Below are 17,589 nucleotides of genomic sequence, written 5' to 3'. Positions count from 1 at the left end.
TAAGTCAGTCTAGATGTGATTCTTCAGGTATTAAAGCGAATCTCCTTAAGCGCATGTGTCACATTGACTAAAATCCCACCATTAGCGATTCAATCCTTTGGAAATGGCATCACCCACTTCATGGCTTTTTAAAAAGGCAAATTGTCTTGGAGTATCTAATTCAGAACTCCTTAGAATTTCAATGCCATTACATTATTCAGGTGTTGTTATCGTTACTGGGAAAGAAGAATGAAGAACAAGATAAAAAAGATACTGAGAGCCTGATTTGGGGAAGAGGTTCTGAAAAGTTGGGAAAGGACCACAGGGGCAGAGATGACAAATTCACAAACTTTGCCTGCCATTATCTTTCCAGTGTGCCCAGTCCCATGCTAGGTGCGTTGGAGAGGAATATGAGAAGAGAGAAAGGCAAAATCTGTAATCAGTATGTAGTTGAGCTGAGACACCGTGAATGGGAAGCAGAGCACATATGCTGTCTTTATAATTCATACCTTGCATTTGTATGCACTTTTAACTTTTCAAAGCATGCTCACATCCAGGCACAAATTACATGTTTGTGAAACACTTGGCATCAACAATTGCTATCTCTGTGCCCAGACTCTCTCAGAATCTCAGACTCACTGGGGTGGTTAACTTCCGCTTTATTCATTTAGGCTCCTCTGGCATTTGTCCCTCACTCTTCTGCTTTTTCTCTCTGCCTGTTTAACCTCTGGAATGGTTTGAACTGTAAAACCCCATCTCTGATCATTCAGTTTCTGTGTAGGCTCTAGCTGGAGTGGATCTGAGCACCGCAGAAGAGGTTTCTGGAGTATAAGATTCAGGTAGTTTGTTACGGGTGGTGGGCAGGCAGGTGGGGGTGTGTCCTATCCGAGTCTTTTCCTGCTTAAGGCATCTTATTAAGTCATAAACAGCCCAGATGGATGTGGTTGTGATGGGCATGGGCTAAATGAGGAAATAAAAATAAATAGTTTGTGCATCGATCGGAGCTTGTGTTTAGATTGCATCTTTTTATTTTAATACTACTCTATTAGAAAAAAAATCTAGCAAGAGTCTGTAGGGCAGAGCCACGAGGCTATTTTTCACTTGAGTGTTATGCTACCTTAATTGTGTCTTCTCTGGGTAGACACAAACAATGAGTTACTGGCAGAGAGAACAAAAAGGCCAGTTCATTTTCTGGTATATCCGTGAGCCCTGACAAACATAACACATTTGAAGGTCTTTCCCACAGCTTGCCTTGTCAAGAAAGGTCCGAAGGGCAAGCAGAAGTCTTAAAAGAAAGAGAAGATGACATTGCTTGGGTGTTGATTAAGAAATGGAAGGAGATTGTATTTGATGGTAAGCCAAACGTCTGGCTTGAGGAAACTCTGTGAAGTCTTGCCACCTGTAAGCTTTAGCTGCTGAATTAAAGGCAGCGAGCAGAGGTCACCAGGACCGTGAATGCCTTAGAGCATCAAGTAGCCAAGAGGCTGGAGGAGCCTAGAGATGGAAGATGGTAATGAGGGCATATCTGTGCTTTCCAAGCAAGGGAGCATCTACAACATACATACTATACATACATACTATAAGCTCGCTAGTTCACAGTGGGGGCTATGGACTGAGTGTTGATGTCTCTCCCCCCCCACCCCAAATTCATATGTTTAGGCCCTAATTCCCAGTGTGGTGGAATTTGGAGATGGGGACTTTGGGAAATAATTGGGTAAGATCATGGAGGTGGAGCTCTCATGATGGGATTGGTGCCCACATAAGGGGATAAAGAGACCAGAGCTCTCTCTTAACCATGTGGAGATACAGAGAAAAGGCAGGGAGTGGGTTCTTCCACTTGGACTTCTAATCTTGGACTCTTAGAACTGTGAGATTTAAATGTCTGTTGTTTAAGCCACCCAATCCAGTATTTTATTACAGCAGCCTGAGCTGATTAAGTCAATGGGGCTCTCATCTGTATTCTTTCAGTATTGCCTTTTTTGGAATCTCTTCCAGCAAAGGAAACCCTACTCTACCTTCACGGATAAAACAGAAGGGACTGAGATGTGGACAGTTGCAATGAATATAAGGTTGAAGGCATCCATAAAGTTACTAGATCTCAGGAACTCTGTTTCCTTTATCAGACTCCTCCCCACCATGCACGCATAGAAAGAAATGAAAGTGAAAACAAGCGCAAAAACAAAACAAAACCAAGTATATAAATGCAAAGCTAATAAATTATTCTCTTTTCTTATCTGGTCAGCTATTAGATATTGTAGAGTTTATTTTGAGGACCCACCTAGAAACAGTTGAAAATAAAGAGACTTAATGGAAATACTAAAACCACATCAACCCAAAAAGTGACAAGAAAATGGCTTCTTGTGTTCTTGGTTGAAGCAGTAAATACAACAAAAATACTTATTTTCAGAATATTTATGGAGAACAGGAAATGAGATAAGGACTTTCACCTTCTAGACACTAACTCGTGTTTGACCTGGGTCAATAATGACAACTTAATTGGCCCAACTTTTACATTTCCCGACTGCTGACTAAGTTAATTTGCAACTTAACAGGCAGCCCAGTTTGCAAAGCCTTGAACTAAAACCAGTCTCAGCAGGATCTTTACCCAGAAATGAGTTGGTATACTGAAACTTGAAGGTGAAAAAAAAATTCCAAGAAGAGGTTTCCTCTCCTCTACGACTGTCCCAGGAGAGGTTTCCTCTCCTCTAGCCTCTAGGTTCTGGTTTATGGCAATTCCAAGTGTTTAGGCACAGAAATCCTCTCTTCTAATTTTAAATGACATCAAAGGAAGCTTTCACAGCCTTAATCCTCCCCTTTGTCGCCTTTTACTTTAGTAGAATGATTCTGGAAAATGGTAGATGCCAACAAAAAGGAAGCCTGGTGTAGCCGAAAGAACCAGATTACCTTGGGTTCAAATCCTAGCTTCCCTGCAAAAGAACTCTCTGATGCTAGTTGACTGCTTACCTTTTCTGAATGTCAGTATCCCTGTCTATAAAGTGCAGATTAACTGAAATGTATTTAAAACACCTGGCCCCAAATAGGTGCTGAAAAATTGTTGATTTTAGACAATCAGCTTCATTTATTGAAGTGTAATTTAACCAATAATACTATTCACTCATTTTAACTCTTCCAGGAGTTTTTTTTACAAATTCATATATTTTGTAACAACCATCACAATCAAGATACAGAACATCTCCATCAGCCTTAAAATTTCCTTTGCAGCCCTTCCCAGACAATCCCAACCATCACCCTTGGCCCCAAGTACTGATGTGCTTCCTGTCACAATAGATTTGATATTCTTTCTTCAAGTTTCATGTAAATGGAATTATTTGCTGTATGGTGTATTCTTTTGTGTTTCGCTTCTTTGCCTTAGTAGAAATGCTTGAGACTCATCCATGTGGTTGTGTCGGTAGTTTATTCCCTTTTATTACTTATTCATACTCTGTTGTATGAAGAGAACATAATTTGTTTACCCAGTGACCTGGTGATGAGTACTTGGATTGTTTTTAGTTTGGAGCTATTATGAATAAACTCTGTTATCAACATTCTTGAACAAGTCTTTGTGTGGACATATGTTTTCATTTCTCTTGGATAAATACTTTATAAGGAACTGTCAAACTGTTTCCCAAAGGGGTTGTACTATTTTGCTGTCACACCAGATACATACGAGAGTTCCAGTCACTCTGCAGTTTCACCAAAGCCTATGTTGTGAGTCTTTAATTCTAGCTATTCTAGTGGGTATGGGTATGTAATGGTATTCCTTTAAGGTTTTAAAATTCATTTCTGTAATGGCCACTAATATTGGATATCTTTTTATGTGCTTATTGTCTATTTGTGTATCTTTGGGAAGTATCCATTCAGATCTTTTGCCTATTTTCAATTGGATTGTTTATCTACTTATTTTTCACTTTTAAGAGTTCTTTATATATTCTTAATACAAGTCCTTTTTCAGAAGCGTGTTTTGGAAATATTTTTCTCCCCGCCTGTGGCTTGGTTTTTCATTTTCCTGATAGCTGTTCTTTTGAAGAGCAGAGATTTTATTTTCACTTCATCAAAATAAAATCTGATCTTATGCTTTTTGTGTCCTATTTAAGAAACGTTTGCCTATCCCGAGATTGTGAAGATTTTCTCCTACATTTTCTTCTAGGTGTTTTAAAGTTTTAGCTTTTACATTTAAGACTATGATCTGTTCAGAGGTAGATTTTGTATATGACATGAGGTAAGGGTCGAGGTTTATTTTTTTTTCCCATGTGAATACCGAGTTGATTCAGCACCGTTTGTGGAAAAAAAGGATTCTTTCCTTATTGTAACCAACTCTTTCAAGACACACAGGATGAGGGGACATTTCCCAACTCATTTTATAGCACCAGTATAACAAAACAAAACAGAGCAATTATAAGAAAAGAAATATACAGGCTAACATCTCTACAAATATAGACACAAAAATTCTTAACAAAATATTAGTCAATCAAAATCTGTGTGTGCAAGTGAACTGTAACAAATCCAAGTCAGATAGTTAGTTGCTCAAAATAACCCATGTAATTTCCATCACGCTCACTATGACACTCAAACTTTTCCCCGTGGCCTATAAGGTTCTCCATGACCTTACCCCAGCTTCTTCTATGACCTCATCTCCTACCACCTCCCCTCTGTTTGTTCTCCTTCAACCACGCCATGTAGATACACTGTACGTGTTGTGGTGAATACTCTTTCTACAAATTGGATTCAGACTTAAATATCATCCACTCAGTAGCTTTCACCTGTGAGCGTACGTTAGCATCATCAAGGGAGTTTTAAAAAATGATCAATCCTTGGCCCTACCCTAGACAGATAGAATGAAAAATCCCTGGAAATGACAGTCAAGCTTGTGCATTATTTTTTAAACTAAGTTTTTAGAAGTTCCCCGGAGGATTCTAAAGTACAACCTGAACCTCATTATCACTTTTTTTTTTTTTTTTTTTTTTTTGCCCTGGGATTCAGATCCCCTCTTCCCATTCAGAGGTCCAGCCACTCCAACACTGGCCTTCAGTTCTTTATCAGGAGCCTGTAGAATCATCAGCCTTTCCTTCTTGCTTTATTTCAGTAAGTGGGACTCAAGGCTGCTTTGCCCATTAACTCTCAGAATCACAGACGGTCAGAGTAGGAACAGACCTAAGGAAATGTTAGGGAGGCAGAGCAGGTTGGAACCCAAATTTTCTAGCACCGGTGCCATTAGTATTTTAGTTACCTGACTTATTTCCTTTCCCTTTATCTGTGCTGAGTGAGCCCGAAGGACTGAGAATTGGAGGATATCAGCTTTTTTAGTGTGCTTGCAACCGTTTTCATTCAATAAATGTCTTCCTCTACAAGTCCCTCTATTAACTTTTCTTCCCCCAGTGATCTGGGGGTGGAGGCTGGAGTGTCAGACTAGTAGTCTCATTTTCATATGCGAATAAAGCACTTGATTATACTTTTTGTCCTTATGTTATCATGAATATTTCAGATGAATTTTATATGGTTCATATTTATGGTTTGGGAGCTGTTTCACATTTTGGCTCCTTGCCGTCTCATCTGCATATACCACATCTCAGCTGATGTTGATTGGTCTCATTTACATATTCATCATGCTCCTATTTTCAAAGATATTTTATTATACGCTGGCTTTTCTTCCCCCTCCAGTGTTACAATAGCACGTAGATGTGTTTTTAAATTGCACTCATATCCATACATAACTTTTCTGGTTACCATAAATCACCACATTGTCACCTCCTCCCCCCCACCCTATTTAGTGTAGTCTTCACACTTTATACCAAGCTGATATATGACTCCAAGATAATTAAAGATAAGGTAAACAGTTTACAGTGCACTTTGAAAAGCCACTTCACACTGCAGAGAGTTTAATGATTTCCTTCTCCCCCAGTCAGTCCCAAAGCAGTGAAGAGTCAGGAGGTTCGAGAGAGTGATGCTGAGGAAAGCTAAGGTGTGACAGTGATCATTTCATTTCTATTGGAGAATCTCCTGCTCCACTTCTACCAAAAGACTCTGTTCCCTCTTGACTTCTTATAGAAGCAGAGGCGGGTGGGTTCAGCTGGATTAATGAAAGATGGATTAGCATGGATTGGGGCAGAGTTACTGGATTCTTCCAGTTATTCTAACAGGAGGAAGGGGGAAGAATCAAACGTAGCAAATCCCCAACTACCCAGGTCACAAAGCCCTCTCTCTTCTGGATGAGAAGAGGACTAATTTTCTTTTTAGACATTCATTGCTCCCAACTACCAGCATCTAATCTCCACTTTTTTTTTTTTTTCTTCAGCAGTGGCCTCAGTTTTTGTTTGTGGATCTCCCTCCCCCCATTCCAAATCCATGTGGTTGGGGTGGGTGTTCTCACCTCTAGGTATGGAGCCCGTTACCCAGGCCACAGCCAATTTGAACATTACATTCTCTTAGCTGCAGTGGTTGGTCCAGGGATGGTTGTGTGATCTAAGCAAGTCAGACTTAAATCTTAAGACTTTTATGGGGTTGAGCAAGAAAAAGGGCAGCACATTCCCCCTGAATAGAACCTGAGATGATGTTTGAAGGCAGGACTGCTACTGCTTTCTTGCCACCAAGGGTGGGGCTCAGGGCTGGAATGAACATAGTGAAGGGAGACCAGAGAGAGGGGGAGAGGCCGAGTCCTAAGGACCTTGAACCTGAATAGAGCTGTTTCTAAAGCCATTCCTTCTCGCTGACCATCAAGTTAAATGAGCCATTAAACTCCCTTTTCTTCAGCCTGTTTGAGGTTTATTTTCTTTTGCCCTCACACAACAGAAAGAGTCCGAACAAATACAATGTTTGTATCACTTATTTTGCACGTATTGTCCTGTACATTTTTGTCCTGGGTTTGATTTTAAACTATAGCCATGTAAGTGCCTAGATCAGAGCAGAGTCTCAGCCAGTGTTTGTATGTCTGTTAACTCCACCATCAGTTATCATTATCATTCCTACGACTTAGTATTTTCTTGTTATATCTGGGTATCTTCTTTCTCCAACTACTTATATTTTTTCATTTTTATTTGTGCATTTATCAGATATTTATTGTGGGTACCTGACTCTGTGTGAGACATCATGGATCCAATAATGAGTAAAAGCAATCATGTCCTTGTGCTCATGGAAATTACAGTCCAATAGGGGAGTTAGAGATTAATTCAAGTAATACATAAGTAAGTGTAAGAGTGTTAAAATGAGAGTCACCACCTAGAGTCTAGTGGTGATATGAGAGTGTATTATATTAGCAGGAGGTTTTGTCCTAGTTGGGGAGGTCGGGGGAGCGTTCCTGGGCAAGTGATACTGGTGTCAGGGTCTGAAGAATGAGGAGGAACTTACTAAATTAAGAGGGCAGAGTGGAAAGGAAGTTCTAGTCAGAAGGAGCAAGCAAGGCCCATGGTGGGCTGCATAACATGGTACGTTTTATGAACTGAAGAAGAGCCCTTAGAGCAAAGGACAAAACGTGAGCAGTCTAGTTTCTTTTTTATGTTAAGAGCAGCAGTAAGGTATGGAGAGAGAGAGAGAGAGAGGGAGAGAGACGAGCGAGAGAGCACGTGCGTGTGTACCAGGTGCACCAGGTGTTGAAGGTGACATGATTAGGTATGAATTTAGAAAATTTCACTCTGGTTGCTGTGTAGAGAATGGATGAGGGCGAGGGGAGAGCATGCTGGTGGATGGGGAGGCACAAGTAGAAGACTGGTGCAGGTTTCCAGGACAAGATAATGGTAGCTGGAGAAGGAGACAAGCGGATAGATTAGAGGTGAAGCCAGGAGATAAAACAACAGGACTTGGTGTTGTACTTAGTACAAAGTTAAGTTACACTCTGACCTTGCTCTGAAAGAACAATCTTAAGGATCTGGAAAAACGTGTAAACTCCAAATGCAATCTGATAAATATGCTATTGCTACTACAAGCACGAGATTATGGTTTGGAAGCACTGGGAGAGTTCTGGAAAGGCTGTACGGGGGTTGGGGGGTAAACATTTGCTCTGGCTCTTGGGGGAAAAGCAGGCTTCTACCAAGTGGAATTTTAGGCAGAAGGACAGCATCTATATAAGACCGGTGTGAAAGTATATTTGTTCACTTGTTCATTTATACCTTCACCTGCACCTATTTTTTTGTCTACGTGCCAGGCATTGTCCAAAGAACCAGCCCTCACATTCTAAATAAGCAATATGATGTCTGGTAATGGTAGTGCTTGGGAAATGGCAAATCTTCCTACCTGGCAAAAGTGTGGGGTATACTGTGTATGACTGTGTATGGTGGGAGATAATGAGCTTTGATTTCTGTGTCAGAGACTTAAGACTGAAACCCATAGCAGTGATGGTCCCTAGAGGGACCCAAAGTCCCTGCAAGGGACTTTGAGCAGAGCGGGTCTGGAAACAGAGTGGTGGGAGATTGGAGCTGGGGCAGGCAGAGCAGCCTCACACAGTAGGCTATGCAAGTGACTTTAAACCTCATAGCTGCAGGAGTAGGATGAGGACAGGATTCCAGAGATAGTTTTGAGAGGGAGTCAATAGAACTGGAAGAGCACCTGCACAGAAGAAAGAGAGAAGGCACATGAGTCAAGGGAGACTGAATTTTCTTGCTTGGGAAGCTGGGCAGATGGTGATGTTATTCATTGGGCAATATGGGAAGATGAGAAATTTAAGGGTAAAGATAATGAGTTTGTCTGGATATGCTGAATTTGAGGCACTTGTGGTTCACTTAAGGGTAGATATTGAGGACTCCCTCCATTTCAAAACAAGAATTACGGCCTCAGAAGAGAGGTGGGGTTTGCAGATGAAGGTTTAGGAGCCCTGGTAGTAAGATATAATTGATAAATAATAATGAGGATGTGACTATAAAAAAAGAAAATGGCCAAAACTGGCACCCTGGAATATCTGAACTTTTGAGGAGCAACTGAGGAAAAAGAAAAGGGACAGAACTGGTTATGGAGTAGTCTGGAAGGTTCAGAGGACAGGCAGGAGGATGTGGTGTCACCGACGTTAAAAGGGGAAAGAGTATTGAGAAGGATGGCATGAACGGTCAGTGTAATCAATGGCTACCTATCGGTTAAATACTAAGAGGACAAAGTAGAAGTCATTAGTTCTGACAGTTTTGGTATTGTTGGGACCTTTGACAGAGTAATTTAGTGTTAGAGAATTTGTGGTTGAATAGCAAGAGGACAGGCTGAGGAGTGATTGAAAGGAAAGGATAGAGAGGCAGTGAACACGGGCTGCTTTTTCAAGAGTGGCAGTGATGGGGAAGAGAGAGGATGGTAGCAGGGAAGGAAAGCAGGATTTATCCAGAAAGCTTTCTCCCCTTCCTTTTAATAAGGATATGTGAAACTGGGCCACATGTGCAGAATGAGTGAAAGGGATTTTGTGATTTGTGAAGAGGGAGATATTGAAGAGGAAGCCAATATTTATTAAGTTCAGAAAACTGGTTAAAAACTGGAGGAAGAACATAAATGAAGAACATAAATGTGGAAAGGAGATGAGAGCTTATCAGTGACCAAGAATAGGAGGTGAGACAATGGATGAAGGTGAGCCTAGGAACTGAAGGGTACAAATAGTCTGTTCAGAGTTCAGTTCGGTACTGGGTTCTCTGCTCCGGAATGTTTTGGAAATCTTAGGACATAAACAGTATTGAAAACATAAGATTAATTTTTCTGGCATCTGTGGCAGTGCAGGCTGACTAATAAAGGCATGAGGTAGAAATGGACAACCTGTGTCTGAGGAGGTTGAGTTTCTGAACCAGCTGTTCTGTCTCTGGTATTATTGCTATGTCATCTCAGATCAACTAGCTATCGCCAAAGGAAGGTCTCATGGTAGCCTGAGTACCCAATGAGAGGTCAGTCACATTTGCTGGATTGAATTTATTAAGGTGAATTATTTGTGGTACCTGGGATTCCTGTCTTTAGAATTATTTCTACATAATTACAGAACTTTTGTGGGGGGAGACCTATCCAATAGTCACCTAGTCTCTTAATTCCAGGCAGGGCAATGGCTGATCCATCCAGGAATACACCTCGAGTCAAAAGCTCTCCAACTCTGTTCCTTCCCTGTTTTCCTTGGTGAGCTCTGCTCAGATGAGTGCCCCATCTCCCAGTTCCTGTGCATGTTGAATGTCTTCAAGAATTGTAAACATTGAAGACTCAGGTCTTAAACTGGGCTCTCATCCAACTGGGAGAAGCTTGCGCATAGAAATTAGAGATCACATAAGCTACTCCCCCCTTTAAAATCTCCTCCCTTAATACACAGATGAGGAAGCCAAGGTTCTGAGAGATAAGGTGATTTGATCAAGGTTACACAGTAAGTTTATATTAAAATTAACACTCAGACCCAGGATTCTGACCAACCTCCTCTAAGCAGTTGGCATAACTGCTCAAACACATTGCCACTCTCTCTGCTTTGTGTTTCTTTCATTAATGGATTTCTTTCTCGCTTCCTCAGACCTGGGCAAGTGTTCTTTTTAAAAGTGCAGTGAAAGAACCAAGACAAAAATTGAATGACTTAAAGGAGAAGCTTATATAACTGGGGGGTGGGGGTGGGCGTTGCTTTATTCTTATAATGAAAAAAAACATTCTTTTCTGTGTAATCCATCTGTATTACTGTACTTACTGTCATTAAGTTCTAGATTCTGGCTGTGGTGAAAAACACTTTTCCCATCCCTAAAAGCCTAGGGGATGGGATCAAGGACCTTCAAAGGCAGGGTGGGTTACCTTAAGCATGAAAGAATTTGCTGTTTTTTCTTACTCTACCCTACTTTGAGAAAAGCCTATTTGGGGAAACTCCTACATTACACTAGCCCAGTAGAAAGCGAGTGTTCACATTAACAAAGTCTCCTCTTTTCAAAGGAAATCGCCCTCAGTGCTCTAAACTTTCCCAATACTTTTGAATGTTTATATATCACTTACCACTTGTCAGCATGGCTTAGGACCAAGAAGTCCAGAAAATCTCTAAAGCACAAATGTTAGGCCCTGCTGTCAATTAAAAATTAATCAGAGTTAATAATAATTAACTCTATTAATAGTTAATTAATAGAGAGGATCTCTTAAAAAGAATGGATGTCAGCAGAGAAAATAGGCTTTGATTTATAAAACTTTCACTCACAGGTACTTTGGTACCTTATACCAAGAAAGTGAGAATTGCTTTTGCTGATTTCAGTGGCCACACGCTGAAAGACTTCACACTACTGTTTAGGACCTGTGGTAAGGAAATACAATGGGACAAGGTGCAAAACCTTCGCTTAGTGTGTTATTCTGGTTCCTAAGCACAGAGAATCGTGCTAGACGTGGTCTGAGGTTGCTGCCCATAGCCCATGTGAAGCATTCACCCACTGCTCAGGTACATACATTTTCTCCAGGTCCCCAAATCCCGAAAATGCTCCTTTTGGGATGACTTGAAGCTTGGTGAGAACAAACCTCCTGAAAAGAGAGTGGACAAAAAATATCACAACCTATCCATTCATTGGTAAGGCATCGATTGCCTAATGTATAATAGCAGATAACAGCCAAGGAATACCGACTGCTTGCCATTTAGTAGTGCTTACGATTGCTTCTCCATGGTCTCTTTTCACCCACACCACAAAGCAGTGATGTTGGCAGTATTGTTATCCCCATTTTGTATAAGAGGAAACTGAGGTTGAAGGAGGTTAGCAAACTTACCCAGGGTCACATGGCTAATATGTGGCAGAGCTAGGATATGAACCTTCTTGTCACCACTACTCCATTTGACTCCTACAGCCCTGTGAGGCCGCTTCTCTTTTTCTATTCCAACTCCCAATACCTCCTCCCTATTATCCTTCTTAGCTGACCTTGCTTCTTACTTCGGAGAAAATGAAACCAGTAGAAAAGGACTTCCTTATGCTCTCACACGGCTCCCAGCCATCCTCCCACCTGTACCTGGGCTTTATATACCTTGCCTTCCCTCCTGTTACCATGGGTGAGCTCTCCAGGGTCCTGACTAAAAACAGTCCCTCCAACCCCTGCCATATCTCTTTCCTTGTCTTGTAGTGAAGGTAGCCACTACAGCAATTCCCCCCTTTCTTTCATACATTTCCTTCCCATCAGTATACAGACATGCCTTAATTTCTCCCATCTAAGAAAAGTCTTAACCTCAGCCACCTTCAGCTTTTGCCATTTTCTTCTGCTTGAAATATTTGCCTCACACCTGCCTCAAAATTCCTTCCAATGGCTCCGCATCTCAGTCAGGAAAAAAACCCTCTTGTATTGTGTTGACCAAAAGGTTCATTCGGTTTTTTCTGTAAGGTGGCTCTAGTAACACTTAGTTGTCTTTAACTTCATTCGAAACAATTTTGTTAGATTGTATGTGACAGCTGTCCTATCAGCATGCAATGAAAAAGAAGACTTATCAAAATTGGTGAATTTTGGTGTGGCCATTTTGATATTGAAGATGGAAGAAAAAAAGCAACATTTTCGGCATATTATGCATTATTATTTCAAGAAAGGTAAAAATGGGACCGAAGTGCAAAAAAAGATTTGTGCAGTATGTGGAGAAGGTGCTGTGACTGATGGAACGTGTCAAAAGTGGTTTGCGAAGTTTTGTGCTGGAGATTTCTCGTTGGATGATGCTCTATGGTCGGGTAGATCAGTTGAAGTTGATAGCGATCAAATCGAGACATTAACTGAGAACAATCAATGTTATACCATGAGGGAGATAGCCGACATACTCAAAATATCCAAATCAAGCACTGAAAATCATTTGCACCAGCTTGGTTACGTTAATCACTTTGCTGTCTGGGTTCCACATAAGTTAAGTGAAAAAAAACCCTTCTTGACCATACTTCTGCATGCGATTCTCTACTTAAACATAACAAAAACATTCCGTTTTTAAAACAAATTGTGACTGGCGATGAAAAGTGGATACTGTACAATACTGTGGCACAGAAGAGATCATGGAGCAAGCGAAATGAACCACCACCAACCGCATCAAGGCCAGTCTTCATTCAAAGAAGGTAATGTTGTGTATATGGTGGGATTGGAAGGGAGTCCTCTATTATGAGCTCCTTCCAGAAAACCAAACAATTCCAACAACTGCTGCTCCCAGTAGACCAACTGAAAGCAGCACTCGATGAAAAGCATCAGGAATTAATCAACAGAAAATGCATAATCTTCCATCAGGATAACGCAAGACCGCACGTTTATTTGATGACCAGGCAAAAATGTTACAGCTTGGCTGGGAAGTTGATTCATCTGTTGTATTCACCAGACATTGCACCTTGGGATTTCCATTTATTTCAGCCTTTACAAAATTCTCTTAATGGAAAAATTTCAATTCCCTGGAAGACTGTAAAAGGCGCCTGGAACAGTTCTTTGCTCAAAAAGATAAAAAGTTTTGGGAAGATGGAATTATGAAGTTGCCTGAAAAATGGCAGAAGGTAGTGGAACAAAAGGATGAATACATTGTTCAGTAAAGCTCTTGGTGAAGATGAAAAGTGTGTCTTTTATTTTTACTTAAAAATCAAAGTCACATTTTGGCCAACCCAATATATCACGGCCTGCAGGACCCTATAGGATCTTCCCACTCCCCCTTCCCGTATATCCTCTAACCTCAATTTTGACAGCTCACACCATTGCTTATCTCATTCTCTTCACAGTAATCTCTTGCTATTCTTTGTACATGCCAGGTTCCTTCTTGCCTAATATTTCTGCATTTGCAATTCTCTCTTCCTGGAGCATTCCTCTCTCAGATATCCTTCTTGCTTGCTCTTTCATCCAGCTGCTTACTCACATGTCACTTTCTTAGTGAGGCTTTCCCTAACCACCCTATTTAAAATGACAATTTTCCCAACTTAGTCCCTTAACCCCTTTCTTCATAGTACTTCTGACATGTTACACTTTATATTATCTATTTATGTATTCATATACTTATTTATCTTTTACCCATAACTAGAATGCAAGCTCTGTGAAGGGAGGAATTTTTGTCTGATTTGTCTACTGTTGTATACCAAATGCCTAGAACAGTGGCTGGTACGTGACACATATTCAGAAAAACATTTCTTGAATGGCTATTGAAGTCTGAGAGTTCAAGGCTTGAGGGTAGAATTACAAGTGACTCTTTGGGAATCTCTACAGTGGGAATACTATTTCTTCCTCTCCCTTTCCTCCCTCCCACTTTCTCTTACTTTGCAATTGGTTAATAGGGAGTTGGTTTTCCTTCCACTTTAATCCTTCCTTCTGCAAGGCAGTCTGTCAGTAGGAATTCAGTACTGTGGACTTGGATAGTTTCACAAACTTTCATTGCTTTTATTCCTATTATTTATTGGTATTAGTGAAATTCCCATTTCACATAAAGTTATTTTTCAGGCAAACAGTTCTTTTCTTCCACTTTGTTTGCCTTTGGTCACCATGTGCACCAGCTCCATGGTGAGGAATCATGAAAGAGAATCCTGTGCACTTTTCTCGCTCTGGAGGAGTTTATATACATGGGAAGGCAAAAACAGAAGCCTTGGAATCACCAGGAAACAGATGTGGGATATAGTTGATGTAATAACTATAGATGTTATACAGGAATGAAATGAGAAATATCCCAAAGTACATAAATATATAAGAGGAAGATTGGAAGGAGTGGGTGAATTTGAGCCTGGGTCTCGGAACTATCAGATCATACTAAAAGCATAGTCTCTGTGAAACTATTGGATCTAATTTAGGATTGAGTATCAATCCTAAACAGTATCAACAGTATCAATCCTAACAGTATCAACTTCTAGAACACTCATCTGAAAAGAATCAAGGTCAGTTCATAGTCTCTTAATGTACTCAATCTTAGTTAACATCGACAAGTTCCTTTTGTTCCTATTTATCACAAGACAGAAGAATGATGAAAACAAATTGGTAAAAGCAAATAATAAAATTGCTTTAAACTACCCAATCAGTCTAAAGTTTCAAGGGAGTTGAAATATTAAGGTAAATGTTAGTTAATAAGATGTGCAAAGAGTAGAATCTTGGATAATTGACTCTATTTAATAACAGGTCAACTAGATAGTTCTTTTTGGTTCAACTCCAATAGCAGGCACATTTTCTAAAAATTTCAACATCTGTGCCTGTATTAAGTGGTTCAAACTAATTAATATAATTAAATGTTTTTGAAGATTGAAAGTCTTGACTTCCATTTCCTGAAATGCTATAAATTAGATAACCTGAAGATATTTCCACCAAAGATCACCCAGAAATTGTCTATAAAACATAACCACTATTGTTTTAATTGCATAGCTGAGCTTATTAGAAAATATAAGAAATTCCTAGGGTCCTACAGTAGAACAACTGAAAACCAGATGGAACCTTGAGTTGTGAATGTAAACAGAATTCTAAGAGGGTAAATTGAAGTCAGTGTATTTGGGGGGGTGGGGAAGAAGGGAGGAGTGGGGAGAGGGTTGTCTGGACTTGGTAGACAAGGAATTTGTGTTTTGATGCCCAGCTGGTACATGAGATGAAACATGGATGATGGAATGCAAAGATCTGTTTCTGTGTGTCATTTGTCTGTCTACCTAGCTACCTGCCTACCTACCTATCACATGTGCATTCTAGAAAGAAAGATACATTTTCTGTCTAGAAAGAAAATGGAGAACAGGCAACTTTCAATGAAATAACATGTGGATAATTTCCAGAAATTATGAAAGGCATAAATCCTCAGATTCAGAAATCTCAACAAGTTCCAGGAAGGATAACAAATCCACTACTGGATACCTGTGAATTAAAACTGTAGAGCCAAAAAAGAAAATATTTTAAATGCAAACAGAGAAAAAAAGACATATTATCTTCAAAGAAAAAACAATTAGAAAACTTCAAAATTATTAGAGAAAATAACTGCCAGTTTAGAATCCTATGCCCAGAAATAATCATTCAAACGTGAGGGTAAAATAAAGACACTTTTAGACACATTTAATTAGCCATTAACAAAGTTTTAGCAAAAGAATTCCCTTAGAAAATAAGATAATTTAATCCAGTAGGAAATCTCCAAAAATAAGAAGGAATAGTGAACAAAGAAATTAATGCTCCTTATTGAATAGGTTGGTTTTTCATAATGGTTGGAAAATTCACCTATTTAATAAGGAACACTAAAAAAATGTTGACCAAGAAGTGGGTCACAAAGGAAAGCAAATTGTTATCAAACAAATCATTTTCTTTGACAATGATGCATTTGAATTACTTAGAAGTCAGTAATAAGAGATAATTATCCCCACCGCCCCACCACATGTACACACACATTTGGAGAGCCAAAACAAAACCAAATCAAACAAACAAAACACTCTTTTAAATCATACATGGGTCAAAGGAGAAATTACATTAATAATTGGAAATTATTTGGAATTGAACCATGATGAAAATGCAACATATCAAACTTATGAGATGCAGCTAAACTGCTTCTTATAGAGAAATTTGTAGCTTTAAATTATTATACCAGAAAAAGAGACAAAAAAGATGGAAAATTAATGTGCTAACACAGGAAAGTAGTGAAAGAACAACAGGATTGTGTTAACAGAAAACTATAAAGCAATGTTCATTCCATTTCTGGCTAGAACTTAAAATGCAAACTCAAAAGCAGTTTAATAAAAAAAAAGGTAAAATGAGGGGCTGTTGATAGAGATGTTTTGAGAAATAAACACTCATCTAGACATTAAAACTTGATATATAGAGTTTAAGTTTTAATTTTTCATTTTAGAAATAAAGCAAATGAGAGTCTAACAGATTAACTGTAAACACATTGCAAAATTTGTTTGCCTTGAGAGAAGAAACCTAGGAGAGTAGAGAGAAAAAATAATAAAGATAAGAGTAGAAATACATTAGAGAGGATCAACAAAATAAAAAGCTAACCCTTTGGAAAGATTAATAGACTAAAAAGAAATCTGTTCATATCAACCAAGGGGGAAAAACCCCAATAAAACAATGAGAGAGGTGAAAAATGGCACTTAACTACAAATAAAACGTGTTTTAAATCAGAGAGCCCTAAGAACAATTTTATAACATTAGATTTAAAAAAATCAGTATGGATAATTTTCCTAGAAATATATACTTACTAAAACTGACTCATGAAGATGTAGAAAACTGAACAGATCTATAATGATCACCAAATCGGATTGGTAGTTTAACACCTATTCACCAAAAACAAGGTCAGCATCATATGATTTTAGGAGTAAATTCTACCCCTTTAAAGTGATGGAAAATCTCAATCTTTTACAAACTATTCCAGAGACTAGCAAAAGATGGAATGTTCTTCAGCCCATTTAATGTGGCTGGTGGAACACCAGTAATAAAATAGACAAGGACAATAAAAGAATGGAAAGATTTAGACCAATCTCACTTATTAATGTAATTGGAAAAAATCTGAAATAGTGTAGTGACAGTGTATATCCAAATGGAGGCTAAATGAATAATATATCATTATCATTTGGGTTTGTCCCAGATTTCAAGGGTTGCTAAATATTAGATAACTCTATTAAAGGAAATTTCCACATTGAGAAATTAAAAGTGAAAAATCACATGATTTTATTAATAGGCATAGAAAATATATTTGATAAAAACCCAAAACATTTTGACAAATGAGAAAAGGGGGGAATATTATTAATCTGATAAGGGGTAAAATCTATCAACCACTACAATAAA

At 39.2% G+C, this 17,589-nt stretch overlaps 2 protein-coding genes across 19 annotated transcripts in view; one reads left to right on the top strand and one right to left on the bottom strand.

The window, feature by feature from the left end:
- Window positions 1-17,589, top strand: part of GTF2A1L (general transcription factor IIA subunit 1 like) — a 959,941-nt gene that overhangs the window by 384,935 nt on the left and 557,417 nt on the right. The gene's annotated exons all lie outside the window — the stretch shown is intronic.
- Window positions 1-17,589, bottom strand: part of FSHR (follicle stimulating hormone receptor) — a 166,056-nt gene that overhangs the window by 87,591 nt on the left and 60,876 nt on the right. For 5 of the 7 annotated variants that reach the window (XM_079941089.1, XM_079941085.1, XM_079941088.1 and 2 more), the window contains exon 2: window positions 11,320-11,391. The exons of the other annotated variants lie outside the window; for them this stretch is intronic. In XM_079941089.1, the coding sequence (XP_079797215.1) occupies window positions 11,320-11,391 (72 nt within the window). The remainder of the gene's footprint in view (window positions 1-11,319; window positions 11,392-17,589) is intronic. 7 annotated transcript variants of the gene reach the window in all.

Source organism: Stenella coeruleoalba (genome assembly GCF_951394435.1).
Source record: "Stenella coeruleoalba genome assembly, chromosome: 13".
In the NCBI taxonomy this organism is placed as follows: domain Eukaryota; kingdom Metazoa; phylum Chordata; class Mammalia; order Artiodactyla; family Delphinidae; genus Stenella; species Stenella coeruleoalba.
Note: the sequence above shows the minus strand (reverse complement) of the source record. Positions and strands in the feature narration are given on the sequence as shown.